The sequence below is a fragment of the Anoplophora glabripennis genome, unplaced genomic scaffold (genome assembly GCF_000390285.2).
Source record: "Anoplophora glabripennis isolate ALB-LARVAE unplaced genomic scaffold, Agla_2.0 scaffold215, whole genome shotgun sequence".
Taxonomy (NCBI): domain Eukaryota; kingdom Metazoa; phylum Arthropoda; class Insecta; order Coleoptera; family Cerambycidae; genus Anoplophora; species Anoplophora glabripennis.
The window spans coordinates 255,106-277,933 of NW_019416309.1; the positions used below are offsets into that span (position 1 = coordinate 255,106).

A 22,828-nucleotide genomic window follows, 5' to 3' on the forward strand; every position below is an offset into this window, starting at 1 on the left:
TTTTCAATATGCCTTTATAATGATTTGCTGTTTAAAAAATCCCAGTTCCACAATTACATAAAGTATACAACTCTTGCCCATAAATTAAATGCGTTTTATGAATTATCAACGACACTGTCACGAGAAAAGAATGGCAGAATCGAATTTCGACGGGATAGCTTTAAAAGAGAACCGACCGTAATCTAGAAGGTTTTATTTATTCTTCAAAAGGCTAAAGATTCATCGATTTTCGTTGGTAATGATGAATGGCTTCACTGTGTACACGACAGTTTACATTCTGAATATTAATGATGTGTACGAAAAACATTCTGGTATTATCCGTTCTCAAAATCTTTCAATGTAAGGCGTAAGAAGAGCGGTATGTCCTTCGATCCATCTCTGATTAGTTCAAGCGTGACTTATTTTTAGGTCAACTTTGACACACGGCTTGCGGATTACAACTTCCGGTCTTTATTTTAGATTAGAATATTCATATTATTATTTTTTTCTAACGAATCGTGAAATTATTCCTTTAAAACCTTCAATAAAACAAGAGTAGGTACATACGTCGCCTATTGGCTAAAATCATACGATGGTGCACCAGTCGGCCAATCAATTATTTTTCTTATACTTTAATCTGAATACATTTGTAGTGAGAGTTTCAAGGACACACAATCGATGGGCGGTTCCATGATGTACACCAATATCGATTAATACAAAACATTGAACTATTGATCTCGGGCTGGACTGAAATGTCACAGATAAAATCTTACATGGTTAACAAAGTAAGCTTCTCATATTCGCAGAAATTTTATTTTCGGAGCCATAAAGAAATGAATGAAATAAAATTATATTAAATCTCAGACGGACCTATTAAAGTCATTAGGAATTGTATTTTATATATTGTATGGGTGACTATAATATCCTGCTAAAGTTTATTATCTAAGAAGCAGCCACAGCTGCCTTAAAAGCAGCTATTATAACACTCTTTGAGATATTCTTAACATCTAACTGCCATCACTTTTGGGATATTACGACTAACAGTTGTTCGAATGATAAAACCATATTGATTTTCTTCCTCTCATGACTCCGTCCTTTCTATTTCATATTCCTTGAACACAAAAATCCATGTTGTTTTATTTTGGGTTATTTTTGTTACTTGTTTGAAAAAATGTATAGTTCTGTAACTGAACAATTTTGAATAAAGCTAAATCTTAATTTGAATAAATATCTTCATAATCCCAATCTGAGTTCGTGGTAAATTTGTAACTGATACTCATTGGTATTTTCCTTAGTTTCAGCCTCAAAATTAATGTGTGTATTTATTTCACCCTCCATAAATTTCGTAAAGGGTAATGTATTTAGCAAAAGACATTCTATAAATCGTATTTTGCCGATATTTAGAGCCACACTTCTTCTACATACTTGTATCGTGAAATATGGGTTTTAGTTAAGACTAAATTGTGATTCTATAGCATAAACCTCAGAAAATATGGAATGGTGCATTGAAACCTTTTGATAAATGAAAATTAATTCAGTTTATCCTTGTTCTCACTCATCTCTTGTCAGTAGTTCAATGTTCAATACTAAATATTACAACTGGTTTCGAGATACAGAGGATGGCAAAAGTGTAACTTCAATAACAAATAGTGATTATTAACGTCTATAATAGAGTCATTTTCTATACAGAGTGTTCAATCATCAGCAGCTTCTGCGATAAAGGTTAAGGTGGTTCAAATAGAATTTTATTGAAAAATATTTTGTTTCCGGGATACAGGGTGTTCAAGTTAAAGATATTTAAATTAATTAAAATATGATTATTTAGCCAAACAGGCCTTAACGGTTTGAAGACAATTTTCAGGCATTTATTTGGGTGAGTGAAAAAAATTGATGAAATGAACTCTTACACCAGAAGGATTAATTTCATATATCTTAATTTTCTTTTCACTGGTGGCAAAATTCCCAAATACTTAAATATAGGAAAATTAAACTATGCTAAAAATGAGGTGATGTTAATAAAGTACTCTACATAATAAAATTGTATTTATTTTCATAGCAAAAAATAAATTAGAAGTTATGCCATCAAAATTCAAAAAAGCTAATGGCATTATTTTTTTCCAAAACTATTTCAGTCCCAACTAGTACGCATGTTAATGGTTTAGCTGTCTACACCTTTGTAACGTTTAAATGTGTATTAATATAAAGATTTTTTGAAAAAATAAATTGAATTTTCCTATATGGGTCGAAATGTACATTTCTTCCAAAGATTAGACCTAAGTAATTTCAATCATTTCTCTTTAATTTCATAACTGTGCCACCTGATTGGAGTCAATCTCTTCATTTAATAAAATTTAAAATTTTACTGAAGACGTAATAAAACCGTATTATGCTTTTTTATTTAACTTAAACAAATTCAAACAAGGTTTGACACAGAATAGATGTTTCGGGCAATATCATCAATTTAGTTTTTGCATACCTAGATTTCTGTTTAACTTCATTTGTCGATTTCTGTTTAACTTCAATTGTTGGAACTTAATTGCATTTGTTGGAATTCTTGGAATTCTTTTGTTGGAAGCCTTAGAATTTGTTAAAGTTCTTGGAATTTGGAAATCTTGGAATTTAGAACTCTTGTAATTTGAAATTCTTGGAATTTGGAATCCTTGGAATTCTTGGAATTTGGAATTCTTGGAATTGGAATTTGTTGGAATTCTTGGAACTTCATTTGGAATTCTTAGATTAAATTTTGAATTTGTTTGATTAACATAATGCTTTTAAATAAAATAAAAAGCTGTTTTTTAAATAATATATCACGCTTGTTAAAATAGATATCGTGAATGGTTTATGAAATATTAAACGAAGATTATGATTACAAACGACTTGGTTGCCTAACAACTAACAATAGTTTTTTTTCTAACGTCTGCTTATGACACACATTTTGGATATATCTCTCTTACAATAATTAGCGATAGACCCATCGAATCGAACGCTATATTGTTGTAATCGCAAGAGGGGGATATATCCAAATAAGTAATAATATATCTGGAAAAATAACGGTCTTGCAACAATGCTATTGTGCCATCGGATTGGCATATTCTTTTACTACGTATGTGTATAAAAGGCTGTCTCCATAAAAGCACTGTGCTTTGTCTAAATGAGTAATCATTTTATTTTGTATTATAGTACAAAGCACCCTGTATGTAACAATTTTTTTTATTTTATTTTACAGACTTCTTTGGAGTTTTCGAAACATATTAATTAGACAACGAAGACGTAAGGTGTAATATGTTGCTAACCAGAACCAACAGAACAAATCGAGAAATGGCGGAAAGCCAGTGTGTGACATTCGTCCTGTATCTTTGAAGCATGAACAAACAGTCTAGTTATTAGGCAGCCCTTATATTATATCAGTTTTACAATGTACTAAATTGACAAAGAGATATTGTGAAAATATTTTTTAATAAATTTTGCTTTGGTTTCACTTCTGTTTTATTTAAAAAGTGAAATTTCATGAATTTTTGTTCATTGGTACAATAAAACTGAAACAGTAATGATTTATTAAAATCATAAAATTCAAATTAAACAATTTTGTTAAAAAAATATTCCTTCTTGGTCCAGCCTGGAATGTCAGGGAGTACATCCACAAAAAAATCAACAAAAAAACCCACTCTATTTTATTTGAAGTAATTTGCAATTTCTGATCCGGAGCGAGAGGAAATTTTTGGGCCTTTTTTTTGTTAAAAATTGACAAAAAATGGAACAAAAAATTCGGTAGGGAGGCGGAGGGGAAATTTTTTATAGCAAAAAATGGAGCAACAAAATCGGAGTAGGGGCGGGGGGGAAATTTTTTATAACAGAAAAGGGAGCAAAATATTCGGTGGAGGGGCGTGGGGGAAATTTTTTATAACAAAAAAGGGAGCAAAAAATTTAACAAAAAATGCTTGCTCTTTTCCTTAAAATTTAATTGAAAATTGTATTTTTGTTTTGTTAAAAATTGACAAAAATTGGAGCAAAAAATTCGGAAGGGGGGCGGAGGGGAAATTTTTTATAGCAAAAAAGGGAGCAAAAAAATCGGGGGGGGAGGCGGAGGGGAAATTTTTTATAACAAAAAATGGAGCAAAAAATTAACAAAAAAATCCCCTCTTCCTTAAAATTTAATTTAAACTAGTACTTTAATTTTTACTTAACCACAAAGTGCTCGCCAGTCTATAACGAAACCGGGAGAAAATTGCATTTCGCCAGTAGAAAAATGAATTTGGTTTCTTCGTACGAATTTGTGCGCTACGCTTCCTTGTAGCCACGTTGATCGAAGCAACATCAAAAATATACTCCCAGCTCCAGACGATTTACTCAACGTATAGGTACTGGGAACATACATCTTCGAATGCTGCTCCTTCTATCTGTTCGGCTTCCTGAGGAAATCCTCCTGAAAAAAAAATCAAAACATTTTTATACCAGGCTAAGCATATTGTCAACAATATGCCTTAGCGAAAAGCAAGTATCAGAAGTGAACTACACAGGCTTTGATTAGTTAAAGAGAATTTCGCTGAAATTTTGTAGAGGATCAAAAAACAAGTGATACGTATTTTTTATCGGGCGAAAAACGTTCTAAGAGGGAGAAAACCACCTTCAAAGTTCATCCCCAAAATCAGTTTTTTGAGAATATCTCAAGTACAATTTCATAATTTTTTATGAAACCGACTGGCAATTATTTTGTACTAAAATACGATATTTTGCGCAGTATTTTGATCCCTTAGTTTTTAGGGGTAAATAATAGGCTTTTTTATGTTTGTTCTGACCTGCGAAAAAAAACTCAAATAGTCCTCAATGATCAGTGAAGGATCTACCTCATTAAAAATTCCTGTTTACGTAGATTGGAGCTTTCTTTGATGAGTACTACTTGTACGCCTTCAATTTCCTCGTTATATATTTTTCAACGCCCTTATGATTCTATAGAACCCTTCATCTTCGTATACATTTAAAGAGCCATTTCAATAATTCCGATTTCAAACAGTAAAAGACGCGATGAAAAAGAAATTGGAACCCGACATCTATCTTGTGTATCCAACTTCAAATTCCCCACAATAAAATTGTCGCAGCGGAATATATTAAAGGAACGATCTAAGATATCCGCGACGGAACAAACAAACCACCTTATTAGAATATGGCCCCAGGTGTTTCAAAAGAAAGGAGCCGGGAATTGAAATAATTCGGAGAAAGTGAAATCCTATTTCGGCTTGAATGTAACGCGGAGAATAGACAGCAAATAACCAGTTCAACTTCCCTAAACAGAGTTATAAAGTTGTGACGTAGGATATGAAATTGAAATTAATTTATGGGCAAGAATAACAGATGATTTCCATTCCCATTAAACCCTGTATTCCGCGCGATTGTTATAATTTGACCGAGTTCTTGATTGCTATCCGAAACCCTTACAAATCTGAGTTTGCCACAACAACCATTTCTGTTTAAAAGTCATTTACGGGATAAGTAACGCTACTATAACTTTGCTCGGATTTAGATTGTTCGAAGAAACTTAATTACAGAATGCAAAGAATTGATCAAAGGGGGCTTACTTAGACAAATGCCAGGATACGTCCAAAAAGTCTGGAAACACCTAAATAATTTCCCAGGTAAATTATTTTTAAAAAATTTTAAGGTCATTCTTGTAGCAACATTTGGCGAGGAATTCAATGGTGACCTTGGATTTGACCTTGAAGGTTATTTCAAGGTCATCTCCATTTTTTAATGGAAACCCCCTTTTTCGACGTCAGCAATCGAAAGAGCGGAAAATTTTACGTCCAAAAACTCTAAGGTCATCAATCAGGGTTGACCTCATTCGAAGGTTATTTAAATTTGGGGGCTGGATATCTCCGAAAGACGCAGTTGATGAAAATAGTACAAAGCTCACTTTAGTTATTTTGTTTAACTGCAATTAGTGGTGACTCGACCTTCTTGGTGTCCTTCAAGGTCATTTCAAGGTCTTTCTTTTTACTGAAAATCTCATGTGACGTCGGAAATCAAAAGATCGGAAGTTTTCATACTTGGGTGCTTTATTATTATCGTGAGTCCCTTTGCCTCACGTTTGGGGTGCTAAGTTATCGTGAAAAAAAAAAATTTGACCTTCAAATGACCTTGAAGGACAAGATGATCGAGTTTGACGTCACCACTAATTGTAATTCAAAAAAGTAACTGAAGTGAGCTTTGTACTATTTTCATTAACTGCGTCCCTCGGAGATATCCAGCCCTCAAATTTAAATAACCATTTAATGACCTTGAAGATCAACTCTGATTAGAGTTTTTGGACGTAAAATTTCCGACTCTTTCGATTGCCGACGAAAAAGGGGGGTTTCCATTTAAAAAAATTGAGGTGACCTTGAAATAACCTTCAGTCATGATCAAGGTCAAACCCAAGGTCACCATTTAATTCCTCGTCAAAAGTTACTACAAGAATGACCTTAACATTTTTCAAAAATAATTTACCTGGAATATTCAGGTGTTTCCAAACTTGTTGGACACCCGGTATATATGTAAACTAAGAACTACAATAATTAATTCTACTACTTCCTCATGAAAATGCCAATAAATGTAAGTCCAGACTTTTACTTATTTCCAAAGCATGCTTATAAATTTAATAATAATAAATTTCTTAGATAAAGGGTCTGGCAGGATGAATAATTTATTTCCTCCTTCTTTCTCCGAGGTTATGCGGATAACTTTTCATAACAAGCAAAATTTTTATTCATCTAGAAGTGAAAGTTCAATGAAAACATCGAAATTATAATATTTGTAGGTATTATTATTATTAATAGCAGTATCTTCAGTGTGATTCAAAAAGGACATAAATTTTATCGAGAGCTTGGACGATATTTCTTTCACGACACAAAGTGGCTTTTAGCATGGATTAGTATCAAGCTAAGGGCACTCGCTGTCGCCTTTTGTATTTTTTTCATCTTTCTCTCCACAAAGGAAATCAAGATTTTATTCGACTATAAATAATTAGTATATAAATAAAACGATTCGCTATTAGTTTAGATAGCAGATATTTTTAAACATTTTATTTTCCTCATATTTCACAAGAAATTTAAAAGTTTCCAATACAAAAGCACAATATTTATTTTCCAATTTAATCGAATTAGTAACGTTAATAATTAAGTAAATATACATGCTGAGTAAAAGTCAAAATGCTTCTTTAAACAGAAAATTGAAAAATAGCCAGAATGTAAGGGCGCACCATTTTCCTACCACCACTGTAATCTGGGAATGGAGAAAAGTCCAACCTACACAACGACACCAAAATCACTCCGATCGAACGGCTTCTGTATCTTGTCAGAAAAACAAATTTTTGCTCCCGTAGCATATTTTTGTAACTTGAGAAAGGTTTTTCCAAAAACGCACATTTGCAGAACGGTACAATTTCATTCATTTAATTGACCAGATACGAATCCATACTGATCTGAACTGTAATCTAATAATAAATGGAAAAACCGGATAAAAGCGGACAGATGACAAACACAGTTAAAAACATAAAACAGGAAACGACGCTTCGACGAATAATTATACGAATCAACAGGTTCGATAACTTCAACAAAGGAAATACGGTTAAGAAAAGAATTTAATCCGCCCCATATATTTAAAGTCTGTATGCGAGGGGCGATGAAAGCAAATCATTATAAAGGTGTAAGAGGGTAGTTAGACAACAATAGAATAAGATATATCTGGCGGAAATTTCATTTGTTGAGGTATGTTTCAGGGCTGTTCAAGCTGCAGGAGTTGGTTAAGGCCCCTGCTGCGGCTCGGACTGAGATGTACATTCGACAGGCGAGTCCCGCCTCGTATCGACAGGTTCTAAGGGAGGTCAGGCAAAAGGAGATTTATAAACTCATCGTCGACACCAATCCCAGGAATATACAGCAGTTCTTTAGGGCGGTAAGTTAAAGAAATGCGAAATAACTGTGCCTCACTAATAAGAAATACTTAAGTTTACAGTGGCGGATGGTGCGGGGGGGCTCTCGGGCGGCGCCCCCCCTGAAAATTTTCAAATTTGTAAAGTGCAGTCAATTAACTCGACTTGCAAAATTCATTTGAAAAGCTCTGAATTCGTGGGCTCCGCGTAGCTCGCTCCTCATCATCTGTACATCTGTAAAGTGTTTACAGCGGTGGTCATGGTTACCGTCGCACACCAGTGGAAGAATCTGATTGAATTTCTAGCATTTTAATGTGTATTCGCAAAATAAATAATTTTCCTTTGCACATTAGATACGGTTGGAAGTTATGCATTTATCTCTACGTGTTTTTGGTGACAACACTTTTTTATGATTCTCTACAAACTACAGCTGTGCAAGATAAAACAACATTTTTATTGAAGTATACTTATGAAATTTTTGTTAACTAAAACTTAATGTTGCACTGCTTACCGTATGAATTTTGTTTAAAATAATCCAGCTACCATAAAAGAGGAATAAAAGAACATTTTCTCCGTCGAATAATAATTATCTAGAGTGCTGGTGAGAGAATGTAATTGGAAGCATAATGTTTGTTTCATACAAAGCAGAGCCCATGCCAAGAGGCAAATACAATCTTGGTAAATTAAAAAAAAAACGTAAAAGAACTGGAATGCCTAACCTATACATACATTTTGCGGGATAGCAGCGTACAAGAAAAACACCCTTTATTGCTCTGCTTTGATATCGCCAAAGTTGGAAGTAAAAAAAAAGTAGGACACCAACACAGGTTCATTGGTAGTTTAACGAAAGTTATCAACCGAGCTTTAAACAAAAGTAAATATAAAAATAAGTACGATAATAATAATTATTTATATTATGTCACATTTTCCTTCCGTCTCTAGTGTATTTTCGGAATTATCTAGATAAGACAGCTCAGGTAGCTAACAATATTCCCCTTTTGCACAAAGTTCTGTGTAAGTGTCGGAAACTTTATTTGCCAAGTTTTTGTAGTAAGACTCGTAGATATGAAGATGTTCACGGTTTGTACGGAAAATCAATACAGCCAGTTTGAATATAATTAGCATGTTTTTGATGGGCCCGGTTTATAAAAGTAAACTAAACTGAAATTAGCGGTGCATGTAATTTCAGCAACAGTGATAATTGCTATCTTGCACAGCAGATGATACATTGTCAGTTCACAAATTGGTGCAAACCAAATGTGACGTTAAAATATGTAAATTTGAGGTTTGGAAAATGAATTGGCCTTTCAATAGATTAAAATTATTATGTTAAAATTTTGTCACCGGTTGTTGAATACAAAATCTCAGTTGTATTTTATATTTTATGGATATTATACTTGAAATAATTTAAGATCAACTGACTTACCTTCTGACGAAGGTTAAGGGGTATCGAAGTTTCCAAACATTACAAACTTGCAGCTGCTTCGTTTCGAATTGATATAAACGTTAGGAGTTATATTCAGCTTCCCTGAGGCACCTTAAAACCCACCACATCCTGTAACAGATCCGTTATTACAGTTGATTTTAACGATGGATTTGTAAGTCTCAGATAAAACTGGAACTGAACTCATATCGAACTTTTTTACAAGATAATTGCTCCTGCAACTGTATTTCAATCTCATCTTTCAGATTACAGAAGCAAACTACTTATAAATGTTTAAAAATATCCATATTATACAGGGTTCTTCGCGGAAAGTGGCCTATTAAACGTTTCAGAGAAACCAAAGAGAAGTTATCAGATATGCTCTTAGACCAAGGCGGATCTGTTTTGAGGTGGATGTGAGAGGGGGCAAGCAAATTTTTTCTGGATTACCTTCAGTACAACTCACGTAATAAAAGTGTAGATCCCTAGATCTGGGCGAGGTCCGGAACATTTTCAAAATTGCAAAAATGTTTAAAAAAAATTTATAAGTACCTATTTTATCCGAGTTTTTTACCTATCTATCTATCTTATCTTGAAACGTATACATTTTAGAATAATATTGAAGAGGAAAAAAGTTTTAGAATTGAATTTTGCACAATATACTGCATGTTAAAAATGTTTAAATTTATTACCGATGTTGCAAAATGGCAATAATTGATGAAAAGAACGCAAAATAATCAAGATTTTTGGATAATTTTTGTAAAATATTTTAATTGATCCGGGGGCATTCTAATTTTGGTAAAAAGAAACTTTAGAGTATAGTAAAACAACACACCAAATTTCATTAAAATCGGTTAGATAGTTTTCGCAAAATAATTTTTTGAAAAAAATTTTGAAAAAATTTTTCCAATCTTCAAAATGTTGCACACCTTCAAATAAAGCATCTAGATAATTGAGAAATTTTTTCACATACAAAAGACCGCTCACCTTTCAAATGGTTTTTGAAAAATTGAAATCGGTTTATTAGGACGGCCTTTTATTTTTAAACAATTAGATTACATTTATCAATTAACAATTTAGTTTTTTTCAAAAATTATAATTTTAAAATACTTTTTTTCTTAATTTTATCTGTATTTAACAAAACAATTAATTTTTCCAAATAAAAAAATTTGTTTAGGTAATTTGTTTTAACAAAAAATATTTAAATAATTGTAATAATTATAACTAAATATTTTCATATTCAGTATTAAAATATATACGTAAACAAATTTTTTCATTGAAAAAATGTAATAGCATAGGGTAAAATATACAGTATATGTAATGCATAAATAATAAACTTTGTTTATAACAAAATATGTGCCAATTAGACAGTACAACAATATTTGTCTTTCAAAGCATTTGATGATATTTTTAATGTAATATTCTCGACAATGGAAGAAAACCGCAAATATCTGACAACGACGATCCTCTTACGTTTACTGGTGTAAATATTTCAGTTGAGGATTTAAGTAGAAATTTTTAATGAAAATGAAGGTCTTCCCCCACTTCCGTCACCCCTGGTTTTTAACTCAACTCTCGAGGTGAAACGTCCGTATAGTTCCACGAACAAGACCACTTATAATTGCCCCGCAGCTAATTGCTTCATTATCGACATTTATAATGCTAAGTTATATCGGTATTACACTGGCTTTGTCCAATTTGCCCCTGCTGGCACCCCTGCCCCGTTTACCCAATTAGCCCTTTATTAGCGTTTGTCGAGCCGGCTATTGTTAAGTGACAAGTAATCTTGTTTGGGGTAATAAATTTTTCTGTGACAGCGCGGACCTAATTCAGCAACAACCTCCGAAAACGCCCGTTTAAAAAATAGCCCGTAATAGGGAATTTCCGGTACACCGTACCCCCGATTTAGATTAATTTTCCACAGAAAAATGAAAATCAGATTAATGTACAAGGTACAAACAGATGGCAATTCTAGATAACTCTGCTATTAGTCTATGTTCATCTAGCGATTACACAAACTCTATTAGACAACAAAAATAAAATATTTTGGAAAATAAACTGTATTTCCAATAGGATGACGTAGCCTTTCACTTTACTGTAAAAAGTGTACGAGTAGATCTAGGAATCTACACTTTTATTATGTGAGTTGTACTGAAAGTAATCCAGAAAAAAATTGCTTGCCCCCTCTCACATCCACCTCAAAACAGGTCTGCCCTGGTCTACTAGAATTTAGGTCATAGTTCACGAACGCCAGTTGTATGATCTAGATGTGTTCGGGAATCTTGACACACATTTTGAAAAGGACTGTTTTTATGTATAGAAAGAACACCATAGTCAGTTTGAACAGTACATTCGATAATTTTGTGTAGCTCTCTTTCCACTTCTAGTGCCAAAAGCCAAATTCATCAGCAATCCATTAAGATGTGCCCCCCCCCCCCTTGAAACTAAGTATACTTTCAAAGTTAGTCTGGGTCGTTATGTTTGGTTGGAACACATCGTAATCTGATTGCCCTAAAGAGACTCATTCAATCGTCAGATCCTGTAGACATTTAACGTAATTAAAAAAGAGGAATCAATATTTTAAGGTAGTGAGAAACATGAATGCAATTAACTCTCTTTTTCTTCGACTGTTTTGCCACCTGTGAAAATATCCTTGCCCCAAAAGGAGTGGAGAATTGTTTTTATTATATTAATTTTGTAAAAAAATCTCGCACTGAGCGCTTTCTTTTATTGAACAATATGAGAGCTTTCGCAATTTTTTTATTTATCGCATTCCTGCTAACTTGTGTATTCAATCTGTTGTAACATTTATAGGTCTCCCTTAAATTTAAACACACGTCATGCATTGGCGTAATTAGGTAACGCTTTAGGGGTAATCAAGCCCTTACAGTGATTAATATTGATTGAGGTACATGGAGAGTATGAATATGGGTAAATCGTTTTCAAATTATGCACATTGAAATTCTGCTTGCAGCTTCTACTCACTGACCACGTACATGATTACCGTTGCCACATACATGGTGCTATAAAAAAAATGGTTTTAATAGAGAAGAAATTAACGTGGCTCAGTTTTAATAACCGCTTGGAAAATAGAAGCAAGCATATTTGTGTTAAACTGTTCAGTAAAAAATTGGTAGAGCCAAAAATAAAAGGGTATATCGCCTCAGGGGTTGCAACTTTTATATAAGGTATTTTTACTTCAATTCTCTTAAATTTGGCTGTACATTCACTGGTACCATTTTTACTACTTCAATTAAAAACACCCTGTATATTTTATGAAACTGTAGAAAATGGCGAATGCGCCAATGTCATTATTTATTTATTTATGGTGTCCTTAATCATTATTGCTACTTCATTTAAAAATGTTCATTCGCTCAACATATTCCAGCTTTATTTGTGTACTTACTTCGTTTCTTCATATTATGGGATTTCATTTTGAATGAACCAGTGGATCAATTTTGATTATTAACACTTATGTGAGCATAGTTTTGAGAAGGCAGCTACATATTTATGAGACAAAGAAAATCGTCTAACGTCTGACTCTGAATTCAGTGTTATCGTGTGGACAAAACAAATACTCTTAATGACATTTCAGTCACCTCAGCCGTATGTATATTTATGGTTTCCCTTTAGGGCTAGGCAAGGCTGCGAGAATGATGCGAATGTAAACTAAACTCTTATACAAACAGAAGTGGAAGGGCAACTAAACGTTAAAATTACGTCTTCGTACACTGGAATTTATTAAAATGTGTGCCTTACCTTGGCATAAAGGATTCTAAGGCAAATAGATATATCCTATTGCGCTGATACCTACAACACTTTTTATTTTTAGTGTGGAACCTCTAAGATGCCACGATCACGAACTGTGAATTCCATGAATTGGAAAATCCACCACTACGAGTCGATCCCAGCTGTAAAGTCGCCAATTTGTTGGCAGCAACCAAGTTCACAGAAATCCAGACCTTGGGCTTGTGCCTGTCGTTGACGGAAATCGTATCCGAACCAACTAAGGAGCTTCCCTATGTCAACGAACATCAAACGATGTTTTTTTCCGACGGAAAAAATAATTTACCAGGGACAGATTTAATAAACGAGTTTGTTCGGTCCTGGCTGGGAATGTCTTAATAGAAATGAGAAATGGGTTAGCGTTACTTAAACGCATTTCAGTGTCATGTATCGAATTTGCTATTTAATATTATACAAAACTAATAATTTATAACATTCACTTTTTAATAGGAATATGTATATGCATAAATATGTTATATAAGCCAATAACAACTAAAATATAAGAATGTATGTGTAACAGAATCAATTTCAATTTCTATAAGGGCCCAAATCTAATATCCGTATATCCATATCAGCTGTCAAACTTGAACCTCCAGTAGCGAACATAATTTTATTTTAGTGGCAACAAATTGTTCCAAAGGCCCAAATAAAAATATCTACTGCATATTTGTGTCAGACATTGGCAAGTGACATTCTTTTGTTGCTCGTTTGTAATTCAATTTCAGCATAAAATCAATCGTCGATAGATTCTCGCAAAATTTCAGCTTTTTCCTTTCAATTGAAAGCACAGACTCGCTCATAGTAGCAGGAAATTGTATTTATTTGGCACCATAGGCTCTTTTATAGAATTGTAGAGATGGAACTAGAGATATTAATAGATGCAATTTATATTACTCTCGCAGCCATCCAGCTGGAAATACTGATTAGCTTATTTAGAAAACAGCATTCTATTGGTATTCCCTGACGTGTCGTTAATATAGTTATTCTGTATTTTATTTTCAGATACTCCAGTTGCAAATGAACGACTACAGATACCATTATATGTTTACTACATTCGTAAGTATCTTTTAATCTTATTTGCACTGTAAATAATAATATACTTGTATAACACCGTTTGGAGATTGATGTTATAATAGTCTCAACGAAAACATATTAGAGGTATTGAACCAACACCAACATCGACTCAGTGATTTCACATAGTGACTTAAAATATAAAAAAAAATACGAAATCGATCTGAATTGAAATACAAGTGATAAGGCAGGCTAACCTCATTTTACAATGCGCCTATATTACAAAAATTTAAAAACAAAATTTTTTCTACAAGTATCGAATACTCATCAACAATTCCTAGTTACGATTTTCGTTAGGCGAATTATTTTCCATACACATAAAACATCGAGGTCGTTAATTAAAACCTAAATGACTATCCTCAGATTACGTCAGTTCGATCCGGTTTCAGGATAAATTAAAGGAGAAAAAACGGCAATATGTGCCAGTTATCATATAAAATTTACGGAATTAGCTTTGTTGACTGCATCAGGGTAATATTTAATTTAAGCTTTTCTCTTTGCTTAAATATGGTTTCTGCATATGCACAAAATCGAGTCGGATTTGTTTTCACAAAATTAATTTAGCAAATTCTACGAGCAAGTTTTATATTCTTTTACTTTTATGGTGCATTAATAATCGGTTTTCTTGAGTTCATTCTGATTAAGAGGCATTAACGGGTTTTCTTTCATCCTATTAAGGGAAGAAAAACTTAAAAGAGAGAAGTGTTTATAATTGCCAGGCTCCAACATTATGAAGGCTGTAACTTGAGAAATAAGCTGTTAAGTAAACGAAATGGCTGAACATGGTACTAAAAAACCATTGATGTAATATGGCGCTACTTTGCATAGCGAGAGTTAATAAAGACATCCATAAAATACGGAAATTTTTAAAATCTCATTTTTTCTGAAGTAAAGACAATTAAATTACAGAGCGCTAATAAATTTCAAAATACTGTTTAAGCTTGATGATTAGTAAAAGTATCAATGTTTACTTTATAACAGAATCTGAAGTAATTAAATTAATAAAAATTGATTAGTCTTTTATACTTGCAGCTATACTAAATGTAAATTAAGTTAAAGAAATAGTCGGCAGTTTCCTTAATTTAATGAAATGAATATTTTACGACTATGAAACTTGGAAGTTCAGAAGTTAAATACAAATGAAAAAGTACATTTATCCGCTTCTGAATTTCCTTTATCCTGATAGGACTACGTCAAGATAACACGTTCTTTTGTCACAATTTAATAAATACATTACTTTTGAAACAATTACTGATTTATTTTATACAAATTTATACCAAAAAATAATTCATCATTTCCTAGATACTGTTAGTGGTAACCCTTTAATACTTATTCTTGTCTGGATAGCATCCCTATTAAAATAAATTGATATAAATACACGTGCCATTAAACTTTGCTTCCAATTTTTCCACCAAACTCCATTATTCTAATATGCTCCTTATAAGCTCATCCATCACAACAGCTTATGTCGGGAAAATATTCCAGGGACCGAGTCAAGTGGTTTGTATACATTGGATCATCATCCACATGTAGGTAGGTACATAGCGGCAATTCCAAAGCTTATCATATAAACTTTAATGTTTGTTTTTAAATATAAAAATTTTACCAAATACTACTAAATACAAAGTAATCGCGGACATATTTTTAAACTTTTAAGGTTTTTACACTAGTATAACTTTTCTGAAAGAGGCCCTCCCTAGAATGTTTACTTTATATCTGCAGTGTCGGCAATGTTTGGCTTGTTTGTGTAGTAAAAGAGGATGAAATAAAAAACAACCTCTCTATACGCAAGTAATTATATTCCTGTTTACTTCGCCTGCTCCAATTTTACTACCAGTGAAATATCAAAGTATTATCCTCAGCAGGACTGAACTCAAAGAGAAAAATTGAAATGAGAATATTAAACGAACGAAATAGAATAGTACTATGGCGGGTAGCGAAACTGCTTCCTATACTCAATGTACAATGTCTTCATTTTTGGTACGTTGTTATTATTACCACCACTATTTCGATATGTATCTGCTTTAAAATACTGTTAAACAGTAAAGCTGCAAAAAAGTGTGGATGTTCTTAATTCCAGAAAAATTTAATGAACTTCCAAGCTTTGCCAAGCATTGAAAGTCACAATAGGTATCTACCTCATAGTTTGGGTTCTACGAAATCATAGCTTCAAAGGGAATACTCATTGTTCTAAGCCATACAAACTTCTATATTCAAATTAATCTCTGCATAATATCCCAGGATTGATTTTCACTTAATTACAGCAATACAATGCATCCGGAGTAGTTGAATCTAAAATGCAAGTAGGAGCAAAGTTAAAGGGATTGACTTTCATGATGTAACCACAGTTCATTGACTATGTTACGGAGAACAATTTGTGGCACGATTTTAGCAGAGATTATTTCAAGAGAAGTAACGAAATCAAATTGTTTTTAAATAAATGACTGAGGATTAAGTCGACAAACAACATAATATAAACACATTTTCAGTGAAGATTTATTTATTTACATTGTTTACAACTTTGATATTCTCAATTAATACAATTCAACTCAACTCAATTAATACCAATTTTCTCCACATAGCGTTAAGAAAAAGAAATAAACAATTATGATAATTTAAATTGAATGTAAGTTGTTTGATCTAGTATAATATTAGGTTTAAGACGAACGAAATCTACGAAATAACGTGAATTATTTACACTTTATTAATTTTACGACTTTAATTAGTTCTCCGCTAAGCAAAATGGTGTTTATTCATATTTCAGTAAATATTAATTATAGCTTTCAGGTTTCCCAATTCGTCAACTCAGTTTAAAGTAAGCAGGTAGCAGCATCCCACGAAAGTTAAATTTGTACGTAATTACTGCAAACGTAATTAAAGTTATTATTTAAAGTGTGTAATCCGAAAAGGTAATTTTCATGATCAAAAGCTGCAAGATTTCGTTGTTGCTGTTACATATCTGAACTTATTTTCTCTAAATAAAAGTATGTTACTGTTACCAAAGGATAATGTCCACTTTGTATGTCGCAGCAGTAAGAGGATGCAGTTTTGTTTGATAAAACAAAGATGGGGTTCAATTTTAAAGATTCATTCTGCCAATTTTAACTACTTATAAAGTCTTATAAAGTTATATGTAAAGGGAATACTTCCGCAAGTAATGTGGCTCCCATCTAAGCCACTTTGCTGATACAATGGGAGCACTTCTGAACGTCATAATGGGAAAATACTGGAATTCTTATTTCTGTTGCAGGATCTCGAAACATTTGACCTGGAAGATTTCAAATACAATTCCGTAAACATAACGGCTTTCAGGATTGTCGACGTTGATCACTACAAAGTAAGAGAGGCCCTAGAAGTTATGGAAAAGTTCCAGCCAATCGGCCACGCCATTTTAAACAGAAGCGGGATTATACAGGTTCGTAATTTCTTGTTCTAACTGAACTAGATCTTCTGGTTTCTGTTTCAACTGTTCTAGTCTTTCTGTTGCTTTCTACCATCTGACTCTTTTGGTAATTATTGATAACTCTTCGAAGAGGAAACATTGCTTTATCAAATGAATTATTATGCTTTACTTGATACAATTGGTTTTGTATAAGAAATATTAAATAGGAACAACACTATTGTCCTCGTTTTCTGCTCTAATACAGTGTGCAATGTATCCTTCTCTACATCTTTCTGCATGTTTGTTTTTTATCTGTTTCCAAGAATTACGGTAAAAATAAGCTCTATTTAATGCAAAAAGAGCGAATTCCCGAGCGACTTTTTCCTAAGACGGTGACAATTTGTTTATAACCTTTTATAATTTTTTTTTCTTTGAAACGTCTCTTTTGATCAATTAGAAAATAGAAGTCTACTCATAATTTTTTCAAGTTTTCTGGTTTTACGATCTAATTCGATTGGAGTAAAACAAATACACCGTACCACATACACAGTTCTTTTAGTTTAATCATAGCGGCAAACCGTTAGTAAACCGCTATTCGCACATAAATTAATGCTGCTTCCACATGAATTTATGGACCAAATACGTTTAATTTCAGGCGGAGCCAGCGCTAATGTTCGACTCCGTGTATGTATTTGCAAAGGGATTATCGGCCATGGACTCCGGTCACTCTATTAAACCAATGAATTTATCTTGTGACATCGAGAAGCCATGGGATGATGGATTATCCTTATACAACTACATTGATGCAGTGGTAAGTTGACAGGCGGCAAAAACGCATTGTTGCCACTATCGGGTCCCATCGGCCATTATTAATAGCTGATGAATATGAAAAATGGTTCCTAATGACGGCTCATTGTAGGCCTTCCATTAATTTGGCATTTATTAGGGGCAAAACGTCCAGTCGTTCAATTGCCGCCATTATTAGACATTCGCTGTAGGTGACAAAAAAATTTGTATACCTGATGACAGCCATCTTGCATAAAGCGCGGTTTTTGGGGTTACATATCATTCCCAGCAGAAGTAAAAAAAGATAAAACGTAAATTGAAACGGATACATACAGTATTTGTTTTAATAATCGATAAAACGCACTCTTAGTCAAAGTTTGGCTTCTAATATTTAGGGCTCATCATTTTAATAAAATTAATAGAATGTTTTATAATAATTATAATTTTCCATGCACATAAACGAATCGCAGGCACTTTGAAAACAAAAAACTGTGATTCAAGTTAAATTTTCCAGCGAAGGTTCCTAATCAATATATTTTCGTACACGATAAGTATAGTATAACTTAAGAAGCGTATTCGAGACGGAAATTTTTACAACGAACAAGGCAAGGCATACAGAAAATCTTAGAATCCTTTTTATCCCTGCCTCATTTACTGTCACGTTCTGAGAAAAAAAAAATAAAAGCAACCCTCTGTTACATTATACTAATATTGCAAGACTACAGGTGCTCTGAAAATCCTGGAGAAATGCCAAAACGGCATTTGCGTTACAGAAATTCATGAAAACTTACCAGAACAAGCTAATTTAAGGTAATTAAAATAAATTACTAAATATACATTGCCACACGGTGAAGAACATTACATTTAAAAAAGGGAAACGTTCGCAAAAAAAATACACAAATAAATAAGTAGCAACATGGGTAAGCGATTTTTAATTACAAATAAATTCTCATTGTGAGATATTTCTGGGTTAAGTGAAATTAAATTTATACAATCAACCATTTGACGAAAAAAGTATTAATATTAGTCAATACAGCTCCGCAGAAATATCCAATTAATTAAAAAAAGTTACAAATATTGTCCAAAAAATTGTTTTTAATTGTATATTAATTATTTCGGAATTATTTATGGAAACCGAGTTGAAAAGAATGTTGTGCTGCATTCATAAAAGGCCTGTAAAAGTTTCATTCGAAAATTGGAACAATGCTTTGGCTAAATAAATACGTATTAAATTTATATACATTTCAAATGGTATGCAAACATATTCGGCCTAGTAATGTATCATTTGTTTGTAATTAAATGAATTATTTATGATTTAACAAAATTATATTAATCATTCCAAGGCTAACCAACGCAAATTCGAGGCAAATAGTAATGTACAGGATTGATTACAGTAATTGCACCAGCAGTATTTATCCCCCGGGTGCACAAAATCGATGTGGGGTTTCGGAACTGTATGCAAATTAGAAATTTATGAGCTTGCACTGCATGAAGGGATGTTTCTCCAGTTTCTCATTGACCATCCGTACCATCGATTTCGGAGATTAATAACAAACAGTCCCCGATTATAAAAAGAGTCAACCATAATTGCTTCTAGAGTTTTTTAAGCGTAACCGATCTAGATGCTGGGTACTCATTGTTTTGAATTTTAGTGGAAAAGAGTGCTTTCGTCGTTAAAGTTTCCTCTGAAAGCAGTTATGAAACTCTCTGAAGTAAATTGTTTGGGATTAATTGGAAACTTTGTATTTCTAAGCAATATTCAAACAATAAATTCGTTGGAAAAGAACTAATAATCAATATCTGTTTTTTAATTTATCTTTTTCAATGCAAAAAATTTATAATAATTACCAAAAAATTAAATTGATATTTGAAAAAAGTATTATTTTAATTTTTTTATAAAAAAAAAAATTTAGAAAATTTTATAAAATGGATTACTAAAATAATTAAATGAGAAGTTAATTAAATCTTGTTAATCTTAATGACATTTGTTGATATTTTATTTTATTTGCTGTACTTATTGGATTCAACATGTATACCTATGGCATAATTGAAAAATAAAAAATTAATGTTGGCAAAACAAATGAATTGTACATGTGCGTACACATATTAAAAACTTTTGCATGGAAAAAAAATGCGGTTATATGCAAAAGTTTTTTTGGAACTTTGGGGCCTTTCTTCCCTTTAGTGCCACGATATTTATACGGCAATATTTTTTTAATTGTTAATTTTTAATGAATTCAAAAAGGGCACAAATGCTGTACAGGAACTTTTCACTAAAATATCCACCCCTTGAGCGGAAAATTCATTTCCTTACCTTATGTGCCATAAAAAATGTACGGAATAATGATTTGAGGTATAGTTTTATATAGCGCTTGCTAAATTTTTTAATTTTAGGGTGCCTCTAATCATTTTCCTTATTCTACGTAAAAGGTAAGGGTTGAGCAAGGGTTAAAAGCCCTTAGAGCCAGTGCATTCGCACGGCATAGTAAAATATAACTTTCAAATAAATATCTTTATTTAAAATCAGGCAGTTTTCTATAATTTTTACACTAGTAAAAATATTTGGAAAATTAACACTTTTTATTCTTTCCAGCACCGTTATTTTTGTACGGCATAAGGTTTTTATGTCTTACTTTTCAAATATCTGTCTTGGGTCGAAATGCCGTCAATTTATATTTACCCGGCCCAAAATTGGAAAGTTTGATTTTCCGCTGACAACCCCTGTGCCAGGAAGAATTGACGGCATAGTGCTCAAATGTTTTCTTATAGGTTGTAGTATTTAAGTCATAGACACTTACGGTGCCTAAAATGATTAGGAAAACGTTCCTATCCGGCTCTTATTGTTAGTCTATTCCTTTCCAAATCTCTGAAAGACGGAGGATTCCGCAGGAATCAAAGAACAAACCGCCCACCGAATGATTTAATTTCGGCATTTCATTTTCAGAGCGGACTGCACGGCCTGACGGGGAACATAGAATTCAACGAAGGCAAAAGGTCCAACTTCAAAGTGGACCTGCTGAAACTGAAGAAGGAGGAGATCCGCAAAGTGGGACAGTGGACTCCAGACGGCGGCATTAACATCACTGACCCCAACGCTTTCTACGAGAATCACGCCCCTAATATAACCCTCGTTGTTATGACAAGAGAGGTAAGTTCTATCCTTAGTCGCGCCATAAAGGTTATTGCCTGAAACTTCTCCAATAACGTAAAGAATAATTGAGGCCGGCCCCCTCCCGAATGGAATATTGAATAATTCAGGGGGAACGGTCCCGAGCAAGTTACAGATATTGATATTCGGCTGAATACGGATTAATGGTAAAAGGAAATGGCGTGCCGGCATGATTTCCTTGGGTAAAAAGCGATTGGATTACCAGAGTTTTATTTGATTACCCCGCACCACGGATATTGATGAGTTTTTTAATCATGTGCATCTGTTATTCCAATGTTGACAAGAGTAATTAAGCGGAGCTTTTTCCCACGTCATTTATCGACGTGTAACCGTTCTAATCCTGATTTAAATGTGAATACCCGATCACTTTCGAGAAAAAAATTGTTAATTTTTAATGATCATTCAAAACTAATCTCTCTTGGGAGAATTTCAACAGCACATGATACTATTTTATGTGGTAAATACCGAATTTTCATACAATTTGTTCCGATCAAGACTTTAGAAACAATTTTGTGAATATTCACGACAAAGTTTCCGTGCATAACCTTCTTACAGGGGGGTGTATTTTAACCCTCAAAGATCACACTTGGGATCACCTTAAAGGTTAAACTAGTGCGAAATGGGATTTTGCCAACTTTGAACCTTTATATATTTATTTGTTAACGAAAACAACGTATTTATATCAAAACTGGGATAAAATTTTCCGAGAAATCAAATGTTTGAAAAAAAAATTAATTTGATAATAAAAAATTCTATTGAAAAGAAAAAATTCGAAAAATGACTAAATTCGTATTTTTTATAAATACTAGAGAAAAAGGATTTTGAGATCAAAGTTTATATTTCTAAGAAAAAAGAGACCCCATATTGATAAAATGATATCGATTTTTTCCTCGAATATAGGCATTTTTTGAAGTTGGATCCTTTTTCTGTAAATTCATGTGTTCTTTTGTATAAAAATATTAATTTCAACAATATTATCCATAAATATTGACAAATACATGTTACAGTTAAACTATTAATGAGAAAAACATTTTAAAAAATTATTAACAATAACAAAATAAACTGAGAAATGCCAACTATAAAAAAAAAAAACGTTGGTGTAAATTCGCACTAGTGTGACCTTTGATCAAGCAGTGAAAGAGATACCAAGACCAAGAAGCATTGTCTCTGAAATTACCAGAATCGTATTACATAAATAAAACGTCACTCATAAAGTTGAATGAACTAAAAATATCTCTAAAATTATTCGATTCACATATATATATATAGGAATATTTATTCAAAGTTCCATTTGAGATTGAGATGCAGTGTAACCATCAAAAGTCCAAA

The 22,828-nt window shown here is 32.8% G+C and overlaps 1 protein-coding gene across 1 annotated transcript in view; it reads left to right on the plus strand.

Moving 5' to 3' along the window:
* The window catches only part of LOC108913740 (glutamate receptor ionotropic, kainate 2), a 90,138-nt gene that overhangs the window by 39,990 nt on the left and 27,320 nt on the right, over positions 1–22,828 (plus strand). Inside the window, exons 6-10 of the mRNA XM_023454015.1 lie at positions 7,730–7,905; positions 14,094–14,147; positions 17,413–17,577; positions 18,200–18,355; positions 21,275–21,478. Coding sequence (XP_023309783.1) covers positions 7,730–7,905; positions 14,094–14,147; positions 17,413–17,577; positions 18,200–18,355; positions 21,275–21,478 — 755 coding nt within the window. The remainder of the gene's footprint in view (positions 1–7,729; positions 7,906–14,093; positions 14,148–17,412; positions 17,578–18,199; positions 18,356–21,274; positions 21,479–22,828) is intronic.